The sequence below is a fragment of the Globicephala melas genome, chromosome 14 (genome assembly GCF_963455315.2).
Source record: "Globicephala melas chromosome 14, mGloMel1.2, whole genome shotgun sequence".
Classification (NCBI taxonomy): Eukaryota; Metazoa; Chordata; class Mammalia; order Artiodactyla; family Delphinidae; genus Globicephala; species Globicephala melas.
The window spans coordinates 5,968,532-5,983,990 of NC_083327.1; the positions used below are offsets into that span (position 1 = coordinate 5,968,532).

Sequence of the window (15,459 nt, forward strand, 5' to 3'; positions counted from 1 at the left end):
TAAATTAATCTTCTCTAGCCAGTTTGACTCATTTACCTGACAGCTTTTGCTTTCTTAGTTTCATGCTTTTCTTAAATCCACTTTTGTGAGTTGGTTTACAGCCTACCTATTTGCCTCTTGCTTCTGTCATTACGTTTTGTTCCTGCTCTCTGTCAGACTTGCCATTTCCTGTTATTGATTTTCTGTAAATTCCTCATAACAGATCTTGCAGCAGAGTACCTTTGAGAAAAGTATCTGAAAATTATAACAAATATTTTACAAGTGGTTTCCTTTAGCCAGGTTTTCTGGGGGTTTTTTTTCATGTATAGAATTCATTCATCATTGGGTTTTGCTTTCTTTACCATCTCGCATTCTTATTCTCTAAGTGACTGGTCTATCCAGGTACTAAGATTCCTCTAGTTTGTTTGTTCTGCTTATTTTTGTAAACTTCAGATGTTTCCATAACTGACCTCAGCTCATAGGCCCACGTATGGGTGACTGTTCTGGAATGAATGTTCACAGAGGGGTGCCTGTCTTTTGTGTAGGTCCGGAATATACAGTGAAATGCAAGATTGCGTGGTGTGTTTTGGAACCTATAATTCTCATGTGGATTGTTTCTAAATTTTCACAAGGACAGAAAGAGAGAGAATCATGAGATCTAAGGGGTGAGGGGTGAGGAAGGTAGTGGGTGAAACTGAGGGTTGACAGAGGCATGGATAAGAGTAGAAGAGGCATTTCTCACCTTTATACTTTCGTTTTAAGGTGGAAATTAGTGTCTTTCGAGGGGTAACATGGAAGGTGATATCTAAACAATTAAGTTCATATTCTATTTCTTTTCTAATATTATTATCTTTTGTCATAACCTGTTATGAGCTCTAATTATGAAACAGTAATCCTATAATCAGTATCCTGCTTTGGTTTATATAGAGATTGAACTTAATCTCACTCGTACATTGCTGAAGAAGTGAACTCGATGTAGAGGACCTGTAATCTCAAGGTCCTCACCTACGCATACAGTCTATATCCATGACATGTATACTCCCATGACCTTCATTGTCATACTCCAGGGTTAATTTTCTTTCTAGAAAGTGCTCTGAGCTCTTTTGAACAGAACCCTAGATAAATATAGCATAACTTTATTATACGACATTGTAGCTCTGCTGAGGATTTCTTAGAAAGTCACAAGCTGTATGAGGATTTCAGGTAAAACCAGACCGGGTCTCATAGGACAGAGAAAGAAACCAATTTGAAACACTATCACCCTCCCCATGTCTTGAACATCCTTATCTATGGCTCCTGTGAGAACTAGAAAAGGGCCCATTTATTCCATGGAACTCTCTCTGACACAGGCCATGATGCTCTGTCCATAATTTGTCCTTTAAAAAGTAAATTATCAACTAGTGACATTTATATGAGCATGTCTCTTTTTTTGTTATTCCATGAACATTCCATGTGTGTTCCTCTTCAATCTCTGTAAGGCTATAACCCATTTCAGGGAAGGGAATATTTTTTTATGTTCTAAGAGCATAGTTTATAGGTATGAGCATCTGATAAGAAGGATGCATTAGAGATGTGGTCTTTGAGGGATTTTGGAGAATGGTAATGGTGCTAAAATATGGGAGTTAGTCAATGTCCCAATTAAAATGAATAATGAAAGTTGGGGTAAATTTCACCAGTTTTAGAATAATGAGCTAAGTTTCTTTTTCCTAGTGGAATTCTAGAATGGACTCAGTGAACAGCACTTAGAAAGGCAGTGTTTCACAAAGAACTTGCCTAGACTTTTAAAGATGTTGCTTTGCCAGATACACGCCAGTGATTATCTACTTGGAAACAAGACCGAGGGCAGGTTCTCTGAGGGAGCATGACCCGCTGCGGGAAGCAGCCAGTAGGCTGTTTCAGGACTATAAATTTCACCTGCCTTGGCCTATTCATCACTTTTATCACTGACTTGTTGGATGAGCCCATAGATACCATGTTTGTTTCTTAATCATGCAGTGACACAAAGTTAAAGAGTGAATATATGTGATGTCAAAATCAGAATTCAAAAAGCTCCTGAGAGACTTCAGTGGGTAATAATACCTGTCAAGCTCAGGAGAAGATTACCAAAATATCCCATACACCGTTGGAATGCATTATTAGGCATATGGCACCTACATTGCAGAGGCAAGAGTACCGCTTTGTCCTGTGCAGGTAGGACACAGGTGGATGGGTTCCCTAGACACACTTTAAAGTGTGTGCTCCAGGAGATGAATGTCGTGGAGGATGAGAGAACTTGAAAGCTACAGAGTGGGTTTAATAGAAAAGAGAAGAGGATCTGTGGATAGCTCACAACATCAGAGAAGAAGAATTACTAGGTTAGTTTCAACGGGAAAAATAGGGCCCAATGAATGTGACAGAAAGACAGAAAGAAAAACATTCCAACAATTAGTCTCTTCAAAACAGAAGGTACTTGGTGGATAATCCAATGTGGAAAACTCATTGTGTCGTGCTGAAGATCATTGTGGCTACTCATTACATAATGATTAAACTGAATAAACATTTAGCGTGTTTTTCCCATAGTTTTATTAGATGTGATTTTATAGGAATATGATCTGTTGATTAAGAAAATATTGCAAGTCTACAGACTCCCTGGAAATGGACAATTAATGCAGCCATGTCTTGCCTTTTGGAAGCTGCACCACTGGAGGCTGAAGAGGAAGTGGCAGGTGTGCCTAATGCAGAAAGTTTCACTGTGATTGAATTATTATAAATATTGTAAATATTAGATATTGAAAATACTTTGGCTTCTTAAAAGAAATAATCCAGCAATTACTATTTTAGGGGAAAAAAATGAAATAGAAATCATCAAAGTATGTACCTTGTCATTTATGAGGCCTTCACTTATAATTTAAAAAAAAACAACTATGGGTTATGATGTTTGGCATAAACGTAAAGTTTTCATGAATAAAATTTCATAAAATGGGCCATTAAACCTATGAGAAAGGACATGCAAATTTTTAAAGCAAAAAAATAGAGGTGGAATCCTTAAAGAATCTTACTGCAAGATAAGAAATGTGCCATTCTTTTTGCATTTCACATAATCCTTCAGTTTTTTATGTATGTACTCAAGATACATTTATTCTTTCTCTGCTTATTTTTAGGGTACTTTGAATCCTTATTGTGTGTTATGGGACTCAAAAACGTAAGTGACAGATGTTTTCTTACATGACTTTGGACTAAACATTCAAAGCACATTAAGTTATTTCAGCTGCTTTCTAGTCAACAGGAATATGATAAGTTAGTGGGATGTGAGTTACACTAGGAGAGAAAGCAGTCTTCTTTTTGAACCTGTAGGACAGCATGATGAATGTGTTTGTGTGTGATGATGCCATCAGGTTACATCCCAAGGTAGGATTGCATTACCTGATGTGTAAGGCACATTGCGATGTGAATTCCATGAGGATTTTTAAAAGCTCTAATATTTTAAAATTATAGGAGCTCAGATGCTATTTCAACATTTTGCCCTAGTAATTCAGCTTAGAATCGCAGAATAAAATAGCAATCTATATGGTCATTTAGCCAATACATTACCTTGAATCTATTCAAGGTATGATCTTGAATCTATTATCAGAGTAATGCGATATTTATATGGTCCTTCCAAATTGTTTTGTTATAAAAACATTGAGTGACATTTAATTTTCTTATTCATATAGTAAGGATGAATAATTCTTCCATGTATTACTTTGTTTGTAACAAGTAATTGCAATATATCTGGTCAAAATCATCTTAATCTCATTGGTAATGCTATGAGATTCTAAGGTCTCAAAGAGCAGAAAAATCCATGATTAAGGATTAATTAGACTCCCATACTTTAAGTACTTCTGTGGGTTTATTTCAGTGTAGTAGCCAGGTTATACAATCTTGGTTTGTTTTGTTTTGCATGGAGGGGGGATAAATGTCAATCAATCTCAAAAGCTAATACCACCATGTATATGCTGTCAGTTAACACACCACATTGTTGGGTTCTATGTATTCTATGATTTCCCCTCATGTTCTTCACCCTAAATCGGATCTACATCTAAGGTTTTATGATGTTACTTGTTTCTCATCAGTAGTTATGGAGAGTCTAGAAGAGGGACATTCTTAGACTTTCTAGGTAAAGAGCAAACCTACTGGAAATGTGCTAATTCTTAGGATACTGATGTAATTTAAACTAGTATTTATGTGGGTGAAAAATCAATGATATTAAGCATGATTTTTTGCTATAGATTCTGATATTCTAGGGATCCTCTTCTCCTAGGAACCGTAGTGCATATGGAGAATCCCAACTTGTCCTGGTGATAACATGAGCTGGATGTTTCTCACTGATGTCATTTTTTTTTTCTTTTTAAAACCATATAGAGAAATCCGTGGTCATAGAATTTTTGTAAGATTTCCTCTTTACCAATAGCCAGAGAAGATGCTGGTAGTATATTCTAAGGCACTGTTTAGTTTTTTTTTTTAGGGAAAAATAAAAGGCTACAAAAATCTAATTGAATGTTTGCTACTCAAGAAAATCATGCCATCTTAAGCACCTGATTACAGATACTTGCATATCTCCATGAATAATAACCAACTTTTATTTAGTTTTATTACCTTTTTAGTGGGTAGAATGTATTTCTATGTGATCCAAAAAGGGGAACGTGCTGGTTATTCCAAAAGACCTTCGGGACTTACAGGGATATTACAGAAGAAACAATATTCCCTTATTCTGTGCCTCTCTGGGTTTGCTTTCACAGTTTTTCTAAGGTTTTAAGTTTAATTTATAAAACTGTTGGGTCTTGAGGTCAGTGTTAAGTTTAGGAATCAATCATGCTCTGTTTTCTCTAATATCTGCTGACTCTTATCCATCACAAAGAATGTGTCTTAGCTTTACAAACTTCAGCTTTTTAGTTGTCCTTGAAGAAAACAATTCAGCGATAGGAGGTGTGCTTAGCTGCCTTTCAGATCAGATTATCTCCAGAGATCAGTGCAGTTCATGTTTCCTTGATGTATCTGAAAAGTGATCAAAAAGCTTTCCACTATGACAGAACTTCCATCCCATCACACGTTTTACCAGACTCTTTCATCATTAAATTGCTTTTCTGGGTGAGTTTTAAACAATGAAGTTTAAGACAACTTTATTTTCTTTCTTCACATCTGTTCTTCTGTTTTTGTTTTTTTTTTTAACATCTTTATTGGAGTATAATTGCATTACAATGGTGTGTTAGTTTCTGCTTTATAACAAAGTGATTCAGTTATACATATACATATGTTCCCATATCTCTTTCCTCTTGCGTCTCCCTCCCTCCCACCCTCCCTATCCCACCCCTCTAGATGGTCACAAAGCACCGAACTGATCTCCTTGTGCTATGCGGCTGCTTTCCACTAGCTATCTATTTTACATTTGGTAGTGTATATATGTCCATGCTACTCTCTCATGTTCACATACACAATAGTTTTATCGATGCAATGATGTTAACTTTGAGTATAAGACCTCTAAAAATAGTTAATGAAGAGATACGGCTATTCCTTTTTACACAGAAAAACATTGATCTAAATGGTGTTTTCAAGATTGCAGTAACAAAATTGAAATTAGAAGTTATCTTTTAATTTTGGTTTACATAATCAAATTGCCTTAATTTTTTATTGAGGTATATTTGACATATAATATTATATTAGTTTGAGGTGTGAAATATGATTCACTATTTGTATACACTGCTAAATGATCACCACAGTAAGTCTAGTTACCATCTGTCACCATACATAGTTACAAATTCTTTTTCTTTAAGAACTTTTAAGATTTACTCGCAGCAATTTTCAACTTTGCAATCTGATATTATTAACTATAGTCATCCCCTGTGTACTGTACATTACATTACCAGGTTCGATTCATTTTGTAACTGGAGGGTTTGGCCCTCCCCCCTTTACCTATTTCACCCACACCCATCTCCCCTCCCCTCTGGCAATATCAAGTTGCCTTACTTTTAAATATTTAAAGTTAAATTTTAATTACAAAAATAATGCATGAGTATCTTTTACTTGTAAAACTATAAAACATAACAGCTAAGGCACAAGACCCCATTAATCATTAATAACTTGGGTCTCCACATCCACCACCTCTCCAAGGTCACTCCTACTTATATTTTTTTATGTATAATTTCAGGCATCTACTTATGCATTGACACACATGTGTAGCCATAGAAATTAACACTATTTTAACATAAATATTGTCATACTGTATATAACATTTGTCATCTTAAATTTTTAATTCAACGATTATTGTGGAAGTTTTAAAATTTCACTACATATGTTTTATCCCTTGTACCTGCTGCATTGTATAGATATATCATAATTTATCTAGTATTCCCAATATTGGTGGCATTGAAGTGGTTTTCAATTTATTTTATTGTACAAACTGTTCTTCTGCGTACCTCCTTGTACATCCCTCCTTGAGGTGGTCTTTCACAGTCCAACTTGTTACCCTGTTGTTCTCTTTATATAACATTATTTTACATTCTTCACAGCATGCATTGTTACTTTTTATTTATTTTTCTTGCTTACTCTCTGTCATCCCCACTAGAGAGTAAATACCACAAGAGAGAGACTTTACCTTTCTTATTCACTAACTGCACTAATGCCTGATACACCTGCACATAGCATGAATTCAACAAATACTTATTGATTAGTTTTGTATAAGAATAAATGTTTGAATATTTCTCAGGTATCTTTTTTACTTAAGAATTATTCTCATTTATGTTTCATTTTATTAGTGACATATACTTCTAGCAATCATTAGATTGGAAGATTGAAGGGAGAATGCTTTGGCGTGTTACAGTACTAAGGTCCATCATAAACAATTAACTTTAACTCTAGTGATAATCTACTACCTTGATAATCCCAAACAAAGCCTTTTTATTTTACTCTGCTTAGGCTCAACAGTTTTAGACAATTATAAAAGACATTTTTATTCTGCTTTGAGTAACTGATTAACGGGATGTAGAAAATGCTTCATCATGGGTGACCCATGAAGTAAACTGAAAGTACTTTCCTCACTTCAGAAAAAGACTTATTTTAGTTACAAAAAGTGGGTTTTTTCGTTGTTTTTTTATTACACTTGTGTGATTGATAATTTGCACATTCTTTGGGCTACTCCAAATTTGGATTTTGGTTATTGGATCATGTGTGTTGACTACACACATGGGTTTTCACTGGAAAACCCATAATCCTTCCTTTATGTGAACCTGCAGTGTTTCTCCATGGGTTTCAGTAGCACCATCTGATTCTAACAGGTCTGTGAAATATCATGTTTATTCTCAGAAAATGTTTTGGAGGGTTTTTTTTTTCCTTTTTTTAATGCAGTATAGTTGATTACAATATTATATTAGTTTCCGGAGTACAACATAATGATTCAACATTTTAATAGATTGTGCTCCATTAAAAGTTATTACAAAATAATGGCTATATTCCTGTGTGCTGTACAATATATCCTTGTTGCTTATTCATTTTATACACAATAGTTTGTATCTCTTAATCCCATACCCCAAACTTGTGATCCATCCCCGTCCCTCTCCTCACTGGTAACCACTAGTTTGTTCTCTATATCCGTGAATCTGTTTCTGTTTTGTTATATGCATTCATTTTATTTATTTTTTATATTCCACATATAAAAGAAAACACAGAGATTTTGTCTTTCTCTAATTTCACTAAGCATAATATCTTCTGGGTCCGTCCACATTTTTGCAAATGGCAGAATTTCATTCTTTTTTATGGCTGAGTAGTATATATATTATATATATATCACTGAATAGTATATATATATATATATATATATATATATCACTTCTTCTTTATCCATTCATCTGTTAATGGACACTTAGGTTGCTTCCATATCTTGGCTATTATAAATAGGGCTGCTATGAACATTGGAGTGCATGTATCTTTTCAAATTAGTGTTCTTGGTTTTCTTCAGATATATACCCAGGAGTGGAATTGTTGGATCATGTGGTAGTTCTATTTTTAGATTTTGGAGGAACTTCCATATTATTTTTCATAGTGTCTGCACCAACTTACATTCTGAGCAACAGTGTACTAGGGTCCCATTTTCTCTATGTCCTCACCAATATTTGATATTTGTAGACTTTTTGATGATAGCCATTTTGAGAGGTGTGAGGTGATATCTTATTGTGGTTTTGATTTTCATTTCTCTGATGATAACCGCTGCTGAGCATTTTTTCATATGCCAGTTGGCCATCTGTATGTCTTCTTTGGAAAACTGTTTCTTCAGGTCTTCTGCCCATTTTTTAATTGCGTTGTTTGGATTTTTAATATAGAGTTGTATGAGCTATTTATATATTTTAGAAAGTAACACCTTCTCAGTCATATTATTAGCAAATATTTTCTCCCATTCCATAGGTTGTCTTTTTGTTTTGTTAGTGGTTTCCATTGATGTGTAAAAACGTTTACATTTAAGTAGATCACATTTATTTATATTTTATTTGGTTTCTTTTGCCTTAAAAGACAGATCCAAAAACATATTGCTACAATTTATCTCAGAGTGTTATGCCTGTGTTCTTTTCTAGGAGTTCTATTGCTTCAGGCCTTACATTTAGATCCTTAACCCATTTTGAGTTTATTTTTGTATGTGGTGTGATAAAGTGTTCTGGTTTCATATTTTTACACTTAGCTGTCCAATTTTCAAAGCAGCACTTATTAAAGAGACTGTCTTTTCTCCCAGAGGTTCATGGGTTTATTTCTGGGCTCTCTATTCTGTTCCACTGATCTATGTGTCTGTTTTTGTATCACTATCATGCTGTTTTGAATACTGTAGCTTTGTAGTATAGTCTGAAGTCAGGGACCAAGATACCTCCAGCTTGGTTCTTTTTTCTCCAGATTGCTTTGTCAATTCAGGGTCTTTTGTGGTTCAATATGACTTTTAGGATTACTTGTTCTAGTTCTGTGAAAAATGTCATTTTCATAGGGATTGCATTAGATCTGTAGATTTCTTTGGGTAGTATGGCCATTTTAACAATATTAATACTTCCAATCCAAGAGCATGAGGTATATTTCCATTTCTTTGTATCATCTTCAGTTTCCTTTTTCAATGTATTATAGTTTTCAGAGTATAGGTGTTTCACCTCCTTGGTTAAGTTATTTCTAGGTATTTTATTCTTTTTGATGCAAATTTAAGTGGGATTGTTTTATTGCTTTCTCTTTTTAATAGTTCACTATTAGTGTATAGAAAAGCAACAGATTTCTGTATATTAATCTTGTATGCTGCAACTTTACTGAATTCATTTATTAGTTCTAATTGATTTTTGGTGGAGACTTTAGGGTTTTCTATGTATATTACCATATCTTCAGCAAACAGTGAGAGTTGTACTTCTTCTCTTACAATTTAGATGTCTTTATTTCTTTTTCTTGTCTCATACTGTGATCAGGACTTCCAGTACTATGTTAAATAGAAGTGGTGAAAGTAGACATCCTTGTCTTTTTCCTAATTTTAGGGGAAAGGCTTTCAGTTTTTCACCAGTGAGCATGATGTTAGCTGTGGGTTTGCCATAAATTGCCTTTATTATGTTGAGATATGTTCCCTCTATATCCCCTTTGGTGAGTTTTTATCATGAATGGATGTTGAATTTTGTCAAATGCTTTTTCTGCATCTATTGAGATGATCATGTGATTTTTATCCTTCCTTTTGTTGTTTTGGTGAATCACACTGATTGATTTGTGAATGCTGAAGCAGCCTTGTATCCCTGGAATAAATCCAACTTGATCATGGTGTATGATCCTTTTTATATATTGTTGAATTTTGTTTACTAATATTTTGTTGAGAATTTTTGCATCTATATTCATCAAATATATTGGCCTGTAAATGTCTGTTTTTGTAGTATCTTAGTCTGGTTTTGGTATCAGGGTAATCGTGGCCTCATAGAAAGAATTTGAGAGTGTTGTGTTCTCTAATTTTTGGAATAGTTTGAGAAGGATAGTTATTAGTTTTTCTTTATATGTTTAGTAGAATTCACCTATGAAGCTGTCCACTTCTGGACTTGTGTTTACTTGAAGTTTTTAATTGCAAATTCAATTTCACTACTGGTAATTGTTCTGTTCAAATTGTCTGTTTATCCTTGTTTCATTCTTGGCAGGTGTTGGTCCCCAGAAATTTGCCCATTTTTTCTATGTTGTCCAATTTGTTGGCATATAACTGTTCATACTGTTCTCATGATTTTTTGAATCTCGCTGGTGTTAGTTGTTATTTCTACTCTTTCACTTCATATTTTGTCTATTTGAGTCCTCATTATTTCTTGGTGAGACAGCTAAAGGTTTATCATTTTTTTTGTCCTTTCAAAACACCAGCTGTTGGTTTCATTGAGTTTATATTTTTCTTTTTGTGGTCTGTGTTTTATTTATTTCCTCTGTGATCTTTATTATTTTCTTCCTTCTGCTGATTTTGGGCTTTGTTTATTCTTCTTTCTCTAATTCATTTAGGTAGCAGGTTAGGTTGTTTATTTGAGGATTTTTTATATCTTTAGGAAGACCTGTATCACTGTAAACCTCCCTCTTAGTACTGTTTTTGATACATGCCATAAATTTTGAAAAGTTGTGTTTCCATTTTCATTTGTCTTGGCATATTTTCTGATTTCCCCTTTGATTTCTTCATCAAACCATTGTTTTTTTTAGTACCATGTTGTTTGGTCTCCATGTGTTATTTTCTGATTCTTCTTTCTGTAGTTGATTTCTAGTTTCATACCATTTTGTTTGGGGAAAAAAAAACACTTTATATATCATAATTTTTTTTTCATCTTTATTGGAGTATAATTGCTTTACAATGCTATGTTAGTTTCAGCTTCACAACAAAATGAATCAGTTATATATATACATATGTTCCCATATCTCTTCCCGCTTGTGTCTCCCTCCCTCCCACCCTCCCTATCCCACCCCTCCAGGCAGTCACAAAGCACCGAGCTGATCTCCCTGTGCTATGCGGCTGCTTCCCACTAGCTATCTATCTTACGTTTGGTAGTGTATATATGTCCATGCCTCTTTATCGCTTTGTCACCGTTTACTCTTCCCCCTCCGCATAGCCTCAAGTCCATTCTCTAGTAACTCTGTGTCTTTATTCCTGTTTCACCCCTAGGTTTTTCATGACATTTTTTTTTCTTAAATTCCATATATATGTGTTAGCATACGGTATTTGTCTCTCTCTTTCTGACTTACTTCACTCTGTATGACAGACTCTAGGTCTATCCACCTCATTACAAATAGCTCAATTTCGTCTCTTTTTATGAGTAATATTCCATTGTATATATGTGCCACATCTTCTTTATCCATTCATCCGATGATGGACACTTAGGTTGTTTCCATCTCTGGGCTATTGTAAATACAGCTGCAATGAACATTTTGGTACATGACTCTTTTTGAATTATGGTTTTCTCAGGGTATATGCCCAGTAGTGGGATTGCTGGGTCATATGGTAGTTCAATTTGTAGCTTTTTAAGGAACCTCCATACTGTTCTCCACAGTGGCTGTATCAATTTACATTCCCACCAACAGTGTAAGAGGGTTCCCTTTTCTCCACACCCTCTCCAGCATTTATTGTTTCTAGATTTTTTGATGATGGCCATTCTGACTGGTGTGAGATGATATCTCATTGTAGTTTTGATTTGCATTTCTCTAATGATTAGTCATGTTGAGCATTCTTTCATGTGTTTGTTGGCACTCTGTATATCTTCTTTGGAGAAATGTCTCTTTAGGTCTTCTGCCCATTTTTGGATTGAGTTGTTTGTTTTTTTGTTATTAAGCTGCATGAGCTGCTTATAAATTTTGGAGATTAATCCTTTGTCAGTTGCTTCATTTGCAAATATTTTCTCCCATTCTGAGGATTGTCTTTTGGTCTTCTTTATGGTTTCTTTTGCTGCGCAAAAGCTTTGAAGTTTCATTAGGTCCCATTTGTTTACTTTTGTTTTTATTTCCATTTCTCTAGGAGGTGGGTCAAAAAGGACCTTGCTGTGATTTATGTCATAGAGTGTTCTGCCTATGTTTTCCTCTAAGAGTTTGATAGTTTCTGGCCTTACATTTAGGTTTTTAATCCATTTTGAGCTTATTTTTGTGTATGGTGTTAGGGAGTGATCTAATCTCATACTTTTACATGTAGCTGTCCAGTTTTCCCAGCACCACTTATTGAATAGGCTGTCCTTTCTCCACTGTACATTTCTGCCTCCTTTGTCAAAGATAAGGTGACCATATGTGCGTGGGTTTACCTCTGGGCTTTCTATCCTGTTCCATTGATCTATATTTCTGTTTTTGTGCCAGTACCATACTGTCTTGATTACTGTAGCTTTGTAGTATAGTCTGAAGTCAGGAAGCCTGATTCCTCCAGCTCCATTTTTCGTTCTCAAGATTGCTTTGGCTATTCGGGGTCTTTTGTGTTTCCATACAAATTGTGAAATTTTTTGTTCTAGTTCTGTGAAAAATGCCAGTGGTAGTTTGATAGGGATTGCATTGAATCTGTAGATTGCTTTGGGTAGTAGAGTCATTTTCACAATGTTGATTCTTCCAATCCAAGAACATGGTATATCTCTCCATCTATTTGTATCATCTTTAATTTCTTTCATAAGTGTCTTATAATTTTCTGCATACAGGTCTTTTGTCTCCTTAGGTAGGTTTATTCCTAGGTATTGTATTCTTTTTGTTGCAATGGTAAATGGGAGTGTTTTCTTGATTTCACTTTCAGATTTTTCATCCTTAGTGTATAGGAATGCCAGAGATTTCTGTGCATTAATTTTGTATCCTGCTACTTTAACAAATTCATTGATTAGCTCTAGTAGTTTTCTGGTAGCATCTTTAGGATTCTCTATGTATAGTATCCTGTCATCTGCAAACAGTGACAGCTTTCCTTCTTCTTTTCCAATTTGGATTCCTTTTATTTCCTTTTCTTCTCTGATTGCTGTGGCTAAAACTTCCAAAACTATGTTGAATAAGAGTGGTGAGAGTGGGCAACCTTGTCTTGTTCCTGATCTTAGTGGAAATGCTTTCAGTTTTTCACCATTGAGGACGATGTTGGCTGTGGGTTTGTCATATATGGCCTTTATTATGTTGAGGAAAGTTCCTCTATGCCTACTTTCTGCAGGGTTTTTATCATAAATGGGTGTTGAATTTTGTCAAAAGCTTTCTCTGCATCTATTGAGATGATCATATGGTTTTTCTCCTTCAATTTATTAATATGGTGTATCACGTTGATTGATTTGCATATATTGAAGAATCCTTGCATTCCTGGAATAAACCCCACTTGATCATGGTGTATGATCCATTTAATGTGCTGTTGGATTCTGTTTGCTAGTATTTTGTTGAGGATCTTTGCATCTATGTTCATCAATGATATTGGCCTGTAGTTTTCTTTCTTTGTGACATCCTTGTCTGGTTTTGGTATCAAGGTGATGGTGGCCTCGTAGAATGAGTTGGGGAGTGTTCCTCCCTCTGCTATATTTTGGAAGAGTCTGAGAAGGATAGGTGATAACTCTTCTCTAAATGTTTGATAGAATTCGCCTGTGAAGCCATCTGGTCCTGGGCTTTTGCTTGTTGGAAGATTTTTAATCACAGTCTCAATTTCAGTGCTTGTGATTCGTCTGTTCATATTTTCTATTTCTTCCTGATTCAGTCTTGGCAGGTTGTGCCTTTCTAAGAATTTGTCCATTTCTTCCAGGTTGTCCATTTTATTGGCATAGAGTTGCTTGTAGTAATCTCTCATGATTTTTTGTATTTCTGCAGTGTCAGTTGTTACTTCTCCTTTTTCATTTCTAATTCTATTGATTTGAGTCTTCTCCCTTTTTTTCTTGATGAGTCTGGCTAATGGTTTATCAATTTTGTTTATCCTTTCAAAGAACCAGCTTTTAGTTTTATTGACCTTTGCTATCGTTTCCTTCATTTCTTTTTCATTTATTTCTGATCTGATTTTTATGATTTCTTTCCTCCTGCTAACTTTGGGGTTTTTTTGTTCTTCTTTCTCTAATTGCTTTAGGTGCAAGGTTAGGTTGTTTATTCAAGATGTTTCCTGTTTCTTAAGGTAAGATTGTATTGCTATAAACTTCCCTCTTAGAACTGCTTTTGCTGCATCCTATAGATTTTGAGTCGTCGTGTCTCCATTGTCATTTGTTTCTAGGTATTTTTTGATTTCCTCTTTGATTTCTTCAGTGATCACTTCGTTATTAAGTAGTGTATTGTTTAGCCTCCATGTGTTTGTATTTTTTACAGATCTTCTCCTGTAATTGATATCGAGTCTTATAGCGTTGTGGTCGGAAAAGATACTTGATACAATTTCAATTTTCTTAAATTTACCAAGGCTTGATTTGTGACCCAAGATATGATCTATCCTGGAGAATGTTCCATGAGCACTTGAGAAAAACTGTATTCTGTTGTTTTTGGATGGAATGTCCTATAAATATCAATTAACTCCATCTTGTTTAATGTATCATTTAAAGCTTGTGTTTCCTTATTTATTTTCATTTTGGATGATCTGTCCATTGGTGAAAGTGGGGTGTTAAAGTCCCCTACTATGAATGTGTTACTGTCGATTTCCCCTTTTATGGTTGTCAGTATTTGCCTTATGTATTGAGGTGCACCTATGTTGGGTGCATAAATATTTACAATTGTTATATCTTCCTCTTGGATCGATCCCTTGATCATTATGTAGTGTCCCTCTTTGTCTCTTCTAATAGTCTTTGTTTTAAAGTCTATTTTGTCTGATATGAGAATTGCTACTCCAGCTTTCTTTTGGTTTCCATTTGCATGAAATACCTTTTTCCATCCCCTTACTTTCAATCTGTATGTGTCTCTAGGTCTGAAGTGGGTCTCTTGTAGACAGCAAATATATGGGTCTTGTTTTTGTATCCATTCAGCCAATCTGTGTCTTTTGGTGGGAGCATTTAGTCCATTTACATTTAAGGTAGTTATCGATATGTGTGTTCCCATTCCCATTTTCTTAATTGTTTTGGGTTTGTTATTGTAGGTCTTTTCCTTCTTTTGTGTTTCTTGCCTAGAGAAGTTCCTTTAGCAGTTGTTGTAGAGCTGGTTTGGTGGTGCTGAACTCTCTCAGCTTTTGCTTGTCTGTAAAGGTTTTAATTTCTCCATCAAATCTGAATGAGAGCCTTGCTGGGTAGAGTAATCTTGGTTGCAGGTTTTTCTCCTTCAACACTTTCAATATATCCTGCCACTCCCTTCTGGCTTGCAGAGTTTCTGCTGAAAGATCAGCTGTTAACCTTATGGGAATTCCCTTGTGTGTTATTTGTTGTTTTTCCCTTGCTGCTTTTAATATGTTTTCTTTGTATTTACTTTTTGACAGTTTGATTAATATGTGTCTTGGCATATTTCTCCTTGGATTTATCCTGTATGGGACTCTCTGTGCTTTCTGGACTTGATTAACTATTTCCTTTCCCATATTAGGGAAGTTTTCAACTATAATCTCTTCAAATATTTTCTCAGTCCCTT

The 15,459-nt window shown here is 34.9% G+C and overlaps 1 protein-coding gene across 3 annotated transcripts in view; it reads left to right on the forward strand.

Annotated features, from left to right (window-relative positions):
- Window positions 1-15,459, forward strand: part of ADGRB3 (adhesion G protein-coupled receptor B3) — an 801,091-nt gene that overhangs the window by 465,046 nt on the left and 320,586 nt on the right. For all 3 annotated transcript variants that reach the window (XM_030859191.2, XM_030859192.2, XM_060283891.1), the window contains one exon: window positions 3,120-3,160. In XM_030859191.2, the coding sequence (XP_030715051.1) occupies window positions 3,120-3,160 (41 nt within the window). The remainder of the gene's footprint in view (window positions 1-3,119; window positions 3,161-15,459) is intronic.